The following is a 15,220-nucleotide window of genomic DNA, read 5'->3' as shown; positions in this document are numbered from 1 at the left end:
TTAAGGTTTGTTTTCCAAGTGCAGGCAACTATAATCAAACCAAAGATCCATTTCAATGTTTTTTTTAACTAATTAAAGAAAAAAAGCAATGTACTCTGCAGTTAACACCCACAATGGCATAACAACAATGTTATATTTATCACTGTCGTGGTGCCATGTTCTTTTAAAATGTCCAATCTGGCGTTCAAGGATTCTAAACTAACAGGGTCAAAGCCAAGGTCACCCAACAGGGGACTTCCAGCAGTTGACAGAGTGCTTGTTGTGGCCATTCAAATTCCCATTCTTTTCAAAGCGATTTCTCAAGGATCTCACTTCCTGGATTCTAGACTCTTTGAAACCAGTCAATGCTAAATGAGTGAGAACAGTGTTTAAAATGGGCAAAGATACAGCTGGAGTTTTCTCCAATAACATGGATACTAAAGAGGGAGGATTAGGCCGAGTTATTTTAGGCAGATTTGTGTCACCTGAACAGTGTCTGGAACTTGTTATAATTATCTAGGGTACAATGCCTCTCTGTGACCCGTTTGCTATTACGTTTAGTAATTAAATCATCATAATGTGCACCATTATTCGCAAATGTAGTGCGCTCTCTCCCTCTCTCTCTCCCTTTTTCTGAGTGCCTTCAGCAACTTTAACTCCCTATTGCATCCAGAGCAGCTGTCTTACACTACCAGATTCCAGGTCAGTGTAATTTTGCTTCTGCATATATACCTGAATGGTTTTTGTAGGTACTGGTAAATCCAGGGCTTCCACCTGGCATCAAACTCTTCATCCTGAGGGCCTCCTCTGGGTGGTTAAAGCGGAAAAAGGATGACTGACCAAAACACAGCATACACCCTGAGAAAATAGCATACGCAAGCAGAACAACATCAGTAAAATACCAAAAGAAAAGAAAGTTTACTGTATTATGATTAAAAAAAATGAAATTATACAGTGGTTTATGATGGAACTTCTAAATGAAATTATTTTAAGTAAACAATATTATTAATAAAAAAGACTAAATTCAAGACTGCACCTTATTACATTAAGTTATACCAGTAAAGCCATTTTTACCAGAATAAGAAAACTGTCATAGGATTTGTGAAATAAGCAGTGTTTATAAGTCAGCTGACATTTTCTGTGACCTTTTCCAACAATTTTATTGGGTGGAGTAGCTGGTGCTATACCCAGCAACCCTGAATGGAGCAGAGGTTTACTTCAAGAAAAGTCATCTGTTGAAAGTGTAATTAAATCTTCATAAACTTGACTTTATTCATTCAAGGTCATTTTAAAGCATCCAAATGAAACAAAACAGGGGTGTGGATGAAACATAATAAAGCCAAACAAAAGTAATCAGTACAAGTCACACAGCATTTGTCTGGCCTGAATCTGTGTCCTTATTAACATGTTTTATTGCAACTCATATCACAGCTTTTCCTGCCATACCATAGAGTTGAACAAGTCAAACAATGAGATTAAACTAAGATTGTCTATTAGTAGAAAATGTACACATACATCCTATATGACACTTTGTCCCTCTGTCCTATTAATCACAGCACTTTCATAAGGGCAGAGGGACAAAGTGATAATGTGGATCAATGCAGAATCTGTCAAAATGACAGAGAATTATGACCCAGACTTCCATTTCATAATGAACATTGGCACATAAGATCAGTATGACTCATTGATGACTTACAGTACAGTAGAGGACAGGAGATGACATGCAACACTATAATATAAAACATTCTTTATAACACTGGTTCGGCTCTGTGCATATATTACTGTCATTGTTGTGGTATTTTCTAAATTAAACCACTTTCTCTATTATGGCTATGTCAAAACTGAACCTCATAAAGTGTCCAAGTACTGTACATATATGTGGCAAAACTAAATTATAAACACAACCAAGAACATGGATGTAGCCACATATTTGAGACAAAATAAGAAACAGACTGTAATATTTTACAAATCAAACACATTCTTCATTTCAGAAATAATCTAAAGGGGACCATCTGTAATGGTTGTGGGCCAGTCAAAGAATTAACTCAGAAAAGTATTAAAAGAAAACATTCAGTTTGTATAGTTCCTAAAAATGTGGTACAGACAGAATGAATAAGGTCAAATCACTGATGACGGACTATAACCTCTATTTACACAACTAAAGACTAAATCAAAAAGGCATATGGCACAAGAGGGCATCAGAGGGGTCAGGCTGGGCATAATGAGGTCAGAAAAGGGTTCGTAGTAATTCATTAGAAAGGTTAAAAATCTGAGAAAATATATTGCAGTGCTGCTTTATTCTATGAAGCCTTAATGTATTTTGAGTTCATGAGAGCATTAACAGTAGGCTACTTTACATTTTAGTGTATGAAGTAGCTTAAATTTAATAGTATTTAAGTTATGGCGGGGGGGGGGGGGGTCATGTTAATACCCGTATCTTAACCCCTTTGCGGTCAACGATACTAACTTACAAACATTTACAACAGAGCTAAATTACAGTAAAGTTTGGCTATAATATATTTAATGTAGTCAGCTATAGTTTAGATTTTTGAGATAAAAAGTCAAATTGCTTTATTCTAACATATGAATTTATAATTTTTCTTAAAACACATTAACCAGCACAACGGAATTAGTAAACTGCGTTCAATGGTCTATGAGTCTTCGGAGTTCAAAAACGCAAAAACTCTACAACGTAACAGGTGATTCATTGGTAAAATATTTAGGATAAAGCAGTTTCACCTACCAGGTTTGGAAAATAAGACACAAACTTATATCCAATCGACTGGAAACGCTGGGAAACGACGGACACTGTGTTTGTGTGTGGAGCTCTCGTGTGTCGCGTGGGGTAAAGAGCGCTGAGCGCGTGTCTGTCCGCAGCTTTTGTTATGTAAATGTCAAGCACTACGACAACGCGTTCACTCACTGACTTCTGCTACAACACAAAACAGCACAGATGTCACCTGCCCGACTGTCATCGCAAGTCCAAAGAAAACGGACAAGACAAAAAAGAAGCAGTTAATACTGCTTAATAAGACATCCGGGGAATTTAAAACAGATAACGTTACAGTTTTCTTCTCTGTGAAACTCTGGACTTCGCGGATGTTCAGACACTAGGAAGTTGCTTTTATTTTAATGCAACCCGAATGTTTAAGTTAATTTAAGGTATACTTTAGGAGCATTAATCTGTTGGGCACTACTGACGCCTCATTAAGACAAATGTATTGGAAGTCGCGTGGGTGGCACGTTGGACAGCTGTCCTCTCGCCGGCTGTCTCATGTTATTGTCATGCACAGATTGCGAACAGGGTGGTGGACTGCAAATAAGCTCATCTGAATCAACATGATCACTATAAAATATATGCTTAGGTGCACCAGGCTTGAAATCTGTTGGCTTAAAACATTTTTTTAAATAGTTACAGCTGCTGTTTATAAGATAAAATAAGAGAATCCAACAAAACATCACATTTATGTATTACACGTTCCAAATGTATACAACTAATAAAGAGCAATGCGATTCTGGAGTGCCTGAAATAGTCCAACAGAGCAGGGCAAGGTCAAGTTCTTCAAATGGAAGTTCAAACAAGCCCTTATCATTATCATGGTGCAATTTCCTGGCCCCATGTATAACACAAATACACACTGATTCCAAAGTCGACAGTCTGAAATAGCTCAAAAGTAGTGTAAGGTCAAGTTTTTTTAAAGGGATGTTCAAACAAACCTTTATCATTGTTAACACAAAATGGTTACACATGGTTATTTTAGTTTTAGAAATGCAATCGTATCTGTGAAATGGTAAATATCTGACGCAGAGTCAGCTATTGCATTATATAGAAGATTCACAGCATTTAAGCAAAGGCCTTAACACTAATTTACTATATATGCCTTCATCTAACTTTAGAACCAAGCAGTCCATCCAGTCTGATTATATATGAAACATTTGTCCATTGGAGCCACTCGATGACTAATTCTCTTGATAAGTGGAATGGTATTCAGAAATGCATTTTACTGATGAGCTGGCTTAATCTATTGATTAACTGTCAAAAAGGTTAAAGGCAACCAGTTAAAAAAAAATCTAATGAAATGCTAACATTAATAAACCATTAAGACGCAATGCGCCGTTTTTTTCCATTTCAAATTTCACATTAAGAATAATGCTAATTTTGTAACCTAATCAACATATATTGAACTAAAACTAGTTGAATGAGCATAAGAACAACCTTAAAAGACCAACTGTAAATGAGCCATTGCTTACCTTGTGTGAGTCTGACAGGTTTGGTAACTGCTAAGCCATCCATTGAGCACTGATTTCCACAGGGGTACAGGGTGATGGCTCCCCCCACATTTTCAATGTAGCAATGTAGAGCAGTGACACCCGGACCCTGAATATTAATATCTGTGTTCCCATGCCCGAGAGTAGTCTTTCCTGCAACATGTGATAGAGATTCAGTTGAGTATTGCTGCATAAAACTACACTGATTAGACATAAGGTGTAACAAAAAAAAATGTTTAAAAAAGGATGTTTTGTAAAGATAAAAATTAATTAATTACACAGCAAAATAACAGGTTAATTTCTGCTTCTTTAACAAAGAAAAGACAGACAAACCCCCACTCCCCCTTAAAGTGACCGGCCCTGTCTGAGTTATTTCATTCAAAGTGTCTATGAAGCAGATGTGAGTAAAAGAGCCATCACCCAAGCCTATTGTGAGAGCAGACGTGACAAAGACAGTGGTAGGAAGAAAGTGACAGGGGTGGTGCATGCTGCATTTTAGATTGAAGATGAACATAATTCATTCTTTAAAAGAAGACATTTCTAGGCAGTAATACACATTCCCCAAGACAAATGTGCTCTCACTCGAGCAAGCTCAGTCACACTGTGAAGTAACGGGGGGTTGTGTCAAAGTCAGGTCATAGCCTCATAATTCTGTCTCTTGTTCTAAAGCCACTTCCAGTGTGAATGCAATTTACAAGAAACAGCTGAAAACTCAATACTCAGTCCTAAATTTAAAACTTAATCAATATTAATCTTTCATATGGGTAGATCCCACTAATACATTTAATTTATTAATTATAATGGATTCTCTATGTATCTATACAGCTACTGACATGAGCACAGAAAATTGTATTCAATCCATGAAACAATTCAGTGAACTACATCCACTTCCTCTGGGATTTATACTTGCATGCTTGCTCTAATTTTCCTCAATGTCATTGGAGGAGAAGTCCTCTATTTGTCATTCTTCATGAGACAAAGCATAGCCAAGTTATGAGGACAGTACAGTGAGGTTTGTCCTCTCTCATGAACTTCCTGCCCATCACTGCACAAACACGCACAAATACTCATCTTTATTTGTAGTCTCCAGTTTTACAGTTGGTATTCTCTTCTGTTTGTACGATCATATAATTAGGTCTCAGAATCTGAAAGCATTGCCATCAAGCACACATTCCAAAGCAAACCACATCCTTAGTCATCTAATTTAGTAGACAGAATCTGCTGTGGATACTTCATGAGGGTGTGTATTGCATTCAGACTAAACTTACCCTCTGACAGGGGCAGCAGCGTTATAGCTGTACTCAGACGGCCACTTCCCAAGCTGACGAGATGGGGTCGTTCTGCCTGGACTTTGAGAGTCTTGCCAGTTTCAATCAGGTCTAGTGGTGTGCTCTGTGAACATATGAGGGAAATACAACAGTAAACCTTTTAATAATGGATCATTTATTACAACTTTTGATCACCGTTAAAATGATCTGTACTGCTCAGGGTTCCTAAAACAGGATTAGTGTAATTCAGTTAGGGCCATTGAGTACTGCAGCGACAGGGTAAGAGGCTAACTAGACTAAACGGGTTTAGCTCCATCAGGTACCACCATGCAGGCTAAGAGGCTAACAGGATTTAGCTGTTAGATGAAAGACAAGGGCCCAGACCGATAAATGACCAAAGGAGGAACATATTTGGTCTCAGCATGTCACAGATGGAGGCTCTCAAGGGCAGCATGGGGATCATTTGCTTGTAAGTCGCACTTTGATGTTTGAGGGAGTGCTGTTCTACATAGAAACAAATGGTATAATTAATGTTTTTAAAAAGGAAATGGCATATTTCATTTATTTTGTGTCTTAAGATGATGTTAGAAATCACACAGGCTTTGTTGCACTAGAAAGGATTTTGGTAACTGAAGAGCAACCAATGGAAATTTACCATCAGTCTCTTTTACCCTTCTGGGATGTAAAACTCTGAATTTACTAGGAATAGACAGACCATTGGGATTATCCAGTGGTCCGGATGAAAAAAATGTATATACAAAATAAACATACAAAAAATTTGAAGACGTTTATTTTCTTTTGGAATAACGGAAGAATGATCTGACATCACAAGGATGGCCCAGGTTAAGTTACAGTAGCCGAATGTGAAAACCGCTACTTCATGAAGTAAAATACAGTTTAATCAACAATACATCAGGCAAAAGTTGCACTGAATGCATGTTATACATATAGTAGGGAATTATCTATTACATGGGTTGTGATTGTCATAGCTGTTTTTATGCTTGGCTGTTTTTTAGTCCCATATCCGTGGTATGAATGGACTTTACCCCTCTAATTTTCACGCCATTCACCAGATAAATAAAGATTTTCACATCTTTAACGTGTCTTCACCATCTTTTTTTTTACTTTTCTAGTACCAGCGTCCAAAGAAATAACATTTAAAACTGAACAGCAATAAGGCTTCTAATAACAATGTATGAATTATTTCTAAAGTGATTAAATGTCACTGTAGTTTGCTTTAGCTTTCATATCTTATCCTGTCATCTCCAGATAACAGTACATATAAAACTGCTCCACAGTTTCCATTGTCCTCTGACATTTTTTCCATATATGGCTCAGTTGTTTGTTTCTGTGAGTGTGTGTACTCAACTTTACTAGTGAAGTTTTAACAGGTGCGCTGAACTAACGGCTTGATGTTTATGAAACCCTAATGATTGATTGGTTGAATACAGTGCAGTGTTTGAGCAAGATTAAATGCAGACAGAAAGGCTGACCTCAGCCTCTTGAAGCAACAGTGATGAAGATTAAGCCTATAATTAGGGAACAGTTCACCTCTTCATTTCCACTTCCTGTGGAGAGCTGCAGATTCCATATTTTGGTGACAAAACCTAAGATTTGTCAGGTGGGTTGGCTGTTTCCTGAATCCTTGTCCTTGTGGGAACATTTTTGGTCTCCATGATAAAAACAGCTTATAAGTCATACAGAAATTTTTTTTTCAAATGAAAATCTAACCTCTTTATGCGGCCTCATATGAGGACATTATATTTTTGCGAATTTCTCTGAGCCTGTACATGACGTAAATGTTTTAAATTAATTAGTGAAATGTAATATTTATAATAATATTTTGTAATTATCATATACATCTCATTTTTAAATTGTGTGTCATAAATCAACATCTCAGGAAAGTGTTATGGGGTTTCAAATCAAAATTGATTTCATACATGTCCTCATATGAGGACACCAGGACTAAAAGCAAGTTTATTACGCATTTTGGGAGACACAATAAATGAATAGGGAAATAAATTATATTCTATGAAATATTATATATTATTATGAAAATCTTGTCAATTATTACTCCCATTATTACACTTATTTTTTTCATTAAATATTGCCCCCTGAAAACACATAAATATGCAAATAAGATTTAGTTTATAGATACATTGTATATAATGAGAAAACCCGTTTATGGTCATTTTACACACATTTTGCCGAAAGAAAAATGATATATATTGATATATTCAATATATGTTGATATATTGACATATATTGATATATTGAATCATTCTGTTATAACATACTTGAGAATCATCTTTATACAAAGTCTGGTAAAAAAGAAAAACTAAAAATATATTGGTGATTTAAAAAATCTATTGTTTTTGCCTATATGTCTTTTTATTTTTTTGAAGAAATTGAGTCCCGATGTCCTCTACTGAGGACATAGCATAACTTATGAATGAAATATCTTTTAATTTATTTTTTCATATTATTTTTAATGCTCTAAATTTATTCCTAAAAGCCTTTTCTCTGGTACTAAGAGGCTAAAATATCAGACAGTTGAAACGTCCCCATAAAACATGGAAACCCAATGTGTGTGTGTGGTCCTGGTAAACCCCACATTATGGGGACAAAATGTCCCCACAAAGATGGCAATATTGAAAATCCTTGTCCTTGTGGGGACATTTTTTGGTCCCCATAAGGAAACAAGTTGATAAATAATGCAGAATTAAGTTTAGGTCTAGGTGTAGGGTGATAGAAAATACAGTTTGTACTGTATAAAATTACACCTATGGAATGTCCCCATAAAACACAGAAACCCAATGTTTGTGTGTGTGTGTAAAATTCTGAAGTGTGAGAATAACCCTCTCAGCTCACACACTCACCTGCAGGACCTGATGAGTCTGACGGCCGTGTTCTGGAACATTCCGGTTCAGCCTGTCCATATCTATGGAGTTATCGATCTCTTCATGACATTTGTTAAGATCCTGGAATTACATAAAGATAAACAGCAAGATGTTTAAGTCCAAGTCCTAAAATGGCCATAGTTGAAGGAGTGATTAGGTTATACCTCATAAAATGTGATTGAACTTACATGTAATGAGTCAAAATCACAACTTATATTTGTTTTATTTATACATCATTAACAGACTATTAGAATAAATATGTGGATCTAGCGCAGTTACAATATTTAAAGCTTGTGTCTTTGATCTTAACAGTGAACTATAAAACACATCAGGTGTTTCCTTTTTATAGACAAAATAGAGTCATGCAATGATCTAATAAATGCATACTGTGATTAACCAACTGTCGTGAACAGACTGGAGTCTGCATCTTAGTCGAAATACACAGCATGAGTCAGTGTGACTCATCTCACACACAAACACATGCACTCCCAGACTCACAGTAAACAGATGCAGCCAATTATCTATGGTAAAGACACAGGCATATTAGCGCGAACAAAGTAGAGTAGACCTCAGGTCAGTACACACATCACAGCAGATCAGTCATTTTGGAACATCCCTAACCTGAAATCCCCCTATCTCTCCTTCCCTCGCCTCTCCCCCATCTCTGAATCATACCACTGTCTCTCAGACAAAACACACTGGAAAGCAAAGAGAAACAGACCCGCAAGACAAACTGAGCATCAGGGTCTATGTGTGTACAGGGAGCGTGATTTCACCAAGTACAATATGTTCCTGGATCAACATCCTTGTTGATCCTGGAACAACATTCCAATCAACCAATCAGAATTAAGATATAACTTTTCAGAAAATATCTGTTTTAGACTTACTATCAAGGTTAGGTGCTTTTACATCATTTTTAATCAGCTAACATTTCCTACTAGGGGGTAGGGATTGGATTAAATCTATATTTTTGGACAATAATGAACATGTCTTACTTGGCAAAATCACGGACGTCCATTGATAATCAGTGAAGGGCAGTAACATCACTAAAAGTAGTAAATATATTTGTTAAATTACATTTGGTATTGTAACTTAAAATCATGTTACTTTGCAAAGTAATATTACTGTGTAAGTAGCAGCTGTTTACAATCAGAACACTTGATTCAAAAGAGTCAAAAGAGCCATTTATTCTGAATCAGAATAACTCTGATACTGATACTGATTCTAAACAACCAACAGAACATGTAACACTGTAAAAATCCCAAGTGATTCAGAATGACTCTTTTGAATTGGTTCTTTTCAATCAGTCTGGGTCACAAGTTATCAGTTATATCTAAAGAGAAGCTTTTAGCTTAGTTTAGCTAATTTCATTTTAGAGTAACTATAGAGTAGTCTGTAGCTTAGCTAAACAACTGCATTTCTCAGTAGCATTTTGGCTGATTACAATCAAAACATGTGATTCCGATTCAAAAGAGTAATTTATCCCAAAATAACTTGTTCTAATTCTAAACAGCTAACAGAAAATAATATAAACACACCTTTACTGTGGAAATATTTGTCCAAAAAGGTAAATAATTTAATTTTTCAATATCATTTTTTCTTGACCACATATTAACAATAAAAACAGCTGTTTAGAATCAGAACAAGCATATCTGATTTCACATAAATTGATTTTCTGAATTAGAATCTCTTGTTTTAATTGTAAAAAACAGACCTGCATTTACGATATTTATTCTAAAATGCAAACTAATATAACATAGTATAATATGGCATAATAATATAAAATAATATATATAACAGATTACCTTAATCTGCCAGCTGTATAATGAGTCAACTGTTTCCTTGAAATGTATCTAAAAGGACATCTTAAATTGTTCAGAGGTTTGAAACCCAAAGCTTTGTGAGATTAATGCAAGGAAATCTCTTTCCTCTGCTGGCATGTTCAGTCAGGGAAATGACTGGAATGAGACGCTTTGCTTCTCCAAACAAGCAAAGACAGGTTAGGTACTGTGAATGAATATTGATTTGGATGATGATGGACATTTATGGTTTTTAACTCAACAGCTGGTACAAAACCAAACTTCCTCTTCTTTCGCTCCTTCCCCTAGCTAGCCTCTCTCTCCCTTCATTACTGATGTCATGTTTGCAAGTGCAGCTGGCAAGTCCTGCAGTCCGCCTCTCACAATCACGTCCAGTGTATGACACAGAGGGAGGAGAGAACAAAAAGCCTCTGTCCCTATACTGAATATGGTCACTGCTCTCACTGTCACACACACACACACACACAGCTGGACAACACAGAGATACTGACATTAATGCACACACAGGCATATACTGATGCCTTGATTCAAAGATACCTGTACACACTAATAAATATACACCTAATAGTTGTTCAACTGGAATTTTGTATGCCGGTAAGTGGCTTGCCTCTGAAACGTGTCATTAAGTCTGCAGTTATGCCACTGTGTCCTGCCCTCTGCAGCAGAAAATAGACTCAACCACATAGCACAAACCACAAAGATCCTCTTACAGGGGCTATAATCATACAGGCTAAACATACAAACACACACACACTTATATAGACACATGGCAGTATGTAGAAGTTACAGGGAGAAGAGAGGAAACAGCAGGAACATACAGCTAATATAACAGTACAACTAAATTTAGCACGAACAGTAGGTGAATCTGGTAAATAGAAACCAAAGACTGGAAACACGAAGGCCTGATGTTTTTTTCCTATGTTAATACCATGACGATGTTAAATTAAACTGAGATTTTAAATGTATTTTATGAATAAATCACTAACTAGACAGGCAGCAGTTAAATAAATACTACAAAATGCACATTAAAATGTAAATAAACATGTGCTTAAAATGAATATAAAAATACTTATAATTGCAATAATTGTAATATTAAATAACAAAATTAATTTATTGAACTATATTCAAAATCAAACTAAAAACATATATACTAAGTATTGTGTATAATAAATTTGAATTAATTTGAGCACTTGTGTTCTCTGCATAAATCAATATACAATAATTTAGTGCAGAATTATACATTTCTTCATTCACTTATACAGCAGCCCAAATCAAAGTAGTACTTAAATGAACCAAAATTCCTAATTAGAGTGTTTAGAAATACCAAATACTAAGTTATTAAAACCCCATAAGCAATTTCAAGCCCACTCACCATCTTTTTTAGCCCAAGAAAGATCCACACTGTTGCTGCATGGCCTTGTTTACTTACAATCTCAGTGCTATGTCCTGTGTTTACACCTTTGAGATTTTGGCTGACCATCTACAGACCAGCTCTCGCTGTTTGTTTGTCTCTGCTGCTCGCTCATGTCTCTTACTGAATGCTCTGAAATTTGGCAGGACAGAATTACATAGTACCATCAAAGCTGGGACAGAGTGAGAGAGTGAGTGAGAGAGAGAAGGAATCTCATCATAAAAAAAGTCTCTGTCAGAATCCAGGTGTGCGGTCCGTCTTTCCAAACAACCATGAATAATCATCAAGTTCATGTCTAAATTGAAAAAGCTGAATCACGAGGGACATATATCTACAACGTCACACAGAAATCATCATCTGTAAACTTACTACTTGCATGCTCAGCTAACTGCTCAAAAACATGCTAAACGTATTACTAAAAATAACTGAATTATTAAGAGCATATTCAATCCAAGATTGAAAATTCTATTAGCATTTTCTAACCCTCATGCTAACCCTTTCATTTTCTGTGGAACATAAAAGCGTTTCACAGAAGTTTGGAATGACATAAAGATGAATATGTGATGACCGAACTTTCATGTTTGGCTGAACTATCCCTTTAAGAAATACAAGATGCTAATACCATGTTTTTATTTTAAAGCCTTTAGAAGATGGTTAGGTAGTAAGAAACATGGGATGTATCTTTAGTTTCTATTGTTAAAGAATTGCTGGAATGGTATAAAAAATGTAAAATCACCATCAGTGCAGCAGATGGACTTATTTCGAACAGATGTGTGTTTACATGCTGTTGTGGAGAACGGAAAAGACCTCGATATTCCAGGTGGAGTCCCCTACTCACTTCCTGTTCTTCCCTCCTCCACAGAGGCAAAACAAAAATGGTGTTTTCCATTTGATGATTAACAGCTGCAAAACTGCTGATGTGAGTCACTTTACGAGTATTTGTTACATAATTAGATTCATTTGTGGAAAGAAGATGCTGAGAACAAAAAACTAAAATAGTCAGTGAAGTTGTCATGGAACTCCGAAGCAAACATTCGTCTCTTAATGAACATACAACCGAGCAATCCATCATACACTGAGCCAGACTGATTGGTAACAATCCTAAATAAACCATGGGAAAGACATGAGAGGAAGAAAGGAAAATATCTGTCTGGTGGAGAACGAGAAAGAAAGGCTTTTTTTCCACGGCCACTGCCAGTGAGTAAGACAGATGTGAAAAGTGTCCAAACACATAAAAAAAATGAACACAAACAAATCTGAGCAGCAACTAGGCAACCACAGCTGGAAGAGGAGCGGACTCTTCCGGTGTGGGCTCCTAAGTGGGATTCTTCCTGTCGGTTGACCCTATGATCTAGCTACTCTCTGGGAATAAACAGTCTCCAGCTGCCCCCTTTTCACCCACAACTGAGAAAAAATGTCAACAGGACTGATAATCTAAAGCAGTCCTATGCTTTGAGCCATCAGTGCCTTATTATAGAGCCAAATTTAAGTTATTTATGTGTTCGTCGTCCTCTTGGAGTAAAAATTCCAATGATTTTATGTGAGAAAATGATTATTATATTATTATAGAGTGACTCACATGGTCAACACATGGCAAGCACACAAGTTCACTGCTAGATAACTTTCCATATTTCCACGCTGGACTGCTATCTTGGAATAACACATGTGATATCAAAGCTAATCATTTTGGTCTCACTCATAAATTCTTTGACGGCAGGAACATGCGGCATTAATCTCTTGCAGCATTTTCCAACAGTCTAGTCACTTATTATAGTATCAGAGTAAAGCAACAAGGCGTCAGAAAGATTGACCACAGATCTCAGACCAAAAAACAGTCACAGTGCTTGCGTGGCAGAAATGCTTGAGATCAGAACACGGTTTAAATCAGAATGTGTTTGTGAGACTTACGAGAAGAAAGACTGGGATTGTTTCACTGGCGCAGTAGCATGAAAAAAATGTCTTCATGTTCCTCAGAGCTGTCCAAGTTCTTGCATTATGCACTTTTTTTGTTCCATTAGCAACCACTGGACACAAAATATCCACATTCAAGCAAGCATTTCCCGTCTTAGCCTGCCTATTTCTGTCAAATATTTCACACTTTCCTGTACACCACACAGATATGTCAGAACGGAGCATTACATCCACATTCTCCACTGCACCTGCACTCATACCACTTATTAAAGTCAGTATAAAATGAAAATGAACCCTGTCTATTTTGTAATTGCATGTTATGAATCCTATTGTAAATGCTTCATCTATGTATGCATTTCATATTTATTTATTTTTATTTAATGTTTAATCCAAACGTCTTAACTTTCTTCTTTTTTTGTTGTTTTCATCCACTCCCTGTTTCTTTTTCTCCTTCCCTCATGCTCAATGTTCAAGTAAACTTTTATACACTTCCTGCAATCTTGAATACATTAATATACAGTATCAAACTCTCAACAACTTTTTACTAATATTTTTACTGTCTCATTACATCTTTCATCATTCCAGCAAAGCAATGCATTAAACAAGGGGAAAACTGAAGCACGTGTTTCAATGTGTCGCACAGAACACAGGTGTCCAGAAATAATATTGAATGTGTTTCCACATCTCATCACCAGATTAATTCATTTGACTGACCAGTGAGGAATTTTTAAAACCATCTTTTAGTCAGCCTCTTTTAGTGAAAGAAGCTTTGCTGGTGCAAAAATGTGTCAGCAGACCCAGCACAGCCCTCCTGCAAACACAGGCTTCTCATACACTGGTGGGCACAGTGCTGTCTCCACTGAGACAATAGTCTCATTGTCCATGCTTTAGGTCAGGGCCATTATTCCCATGCTGGTCCAGTGCAGCCAAATCATATTTGCCATGTAAGACCAGAATTCTCCATTACTCACATATACCATAACTAAAATGAAGAACTGCATTCATGTATGAGGTTATTCTTAACTCATAATACATCATATCCATAGTGACATTTGCACTGTTACTTTTTAAAGACAGCTTCCCTATGATATTTTGAAAGTTTGTCATTTTCATTGGAAATCTCTTTGTCTCTTTCAGTTCCTCTTTCAATGATTCAAATAGACATGTGGTACAATATATATATATATATATATATATATATATATATATATATATATATATATATATATATATATATATATATATATATATATATGAAGAGTTCCAATGCAAAAGCCTCTAAAAGCCATCTTGGTCAAAAATGAGATATTGATACTGAGTGAATGCTCTCCACACATTGTATATGTTCATCAAGTACTTTCACATCGAATTTACTATATCCAAGCCTCAAACCATTCAGAAGTACCAGTACTTACATAGAAACTAAAAAAAGGATTAGAAACTGAAAAGTTCTAGCATATATATTTCTTAGTAGCTAAAACCCACAGCTTCACTATTAGTAGAGAGACGCTGCCAGGTAGAATAAATTCACACAAGCAATCGCTCTCTAACTAATGCATTCATATACTGTAAATATAATCTTTACTGTGCTGCATTTTCTTTTTCTGATTTAGAACGAGCAGAAATCTGTGAGAAACATAACAACCCAAAGACAAAAGAACT

At 36.1% G+C, this 15,220-nt stretch overlaps 1 protein-coding gene across 10 annotated transcripts in view; it reads right to left on the bottom strand.

Moving 5' to 3' along the window:
* The window catches only part of phldb1a (pleckstrin homology-like domain, family B, member 1a), a 45,354-nt gene that overhangs the window by 29,368 nt on the left and 766 nt on the right, over positions 1 to 15,220 (bottom strand). For 9 of the 10 annotated variants that reach the window (XM_059550746.1, XM_059550745.1, XM_059550747.1 and 6 more), the window contains 4 exons: positions 8,396 to 8,497; positions 5,517 to 5,640; positions 4,231 to 4,401; positions 712 to 837 (listed from right to left, as the gene is read on the bottom strand). In XM_059550746.1, the coding sequence (XP_059406729.1) occupies positions 712 to 837; positions 4,231 to 4,401; positions 5,517 to 5,640; positions 8,396 to 8,455 (481 nt within the window). In that variant the 5' untranslated portion in view covers positions 8,456 to 8,497. Of the gene's footprint in view, positions 1 to 711; positions 838 to 2,722; positions 3,171 to 4,230; positions 4,402 to 5,516; positions 5,641 to 8,395; positions 8,498 to 15,220 lie in introns of those variants that run through there. The other variant, XM_059550749.1, reaches the window with a different exon arrangement.

The sequence above is a fragment of the Carassius carassius genome, chromosome 5 (genome assembly GCF_963082965.1).
Source record: "Carassius carassius chromosome 5, fCarCar2.1, whole genome shotgun sequence".
Taxonomy (NCBI): domain Eukaryota; kingdom Metazoa; phylum Chordata; class Actinopteri; order Cypriniformes; family Cyprinidae; genus Carassius; species Carassius carassius.
This window is presented reverse-complemented; position numbering and strand designations above follow the sequence as displayed.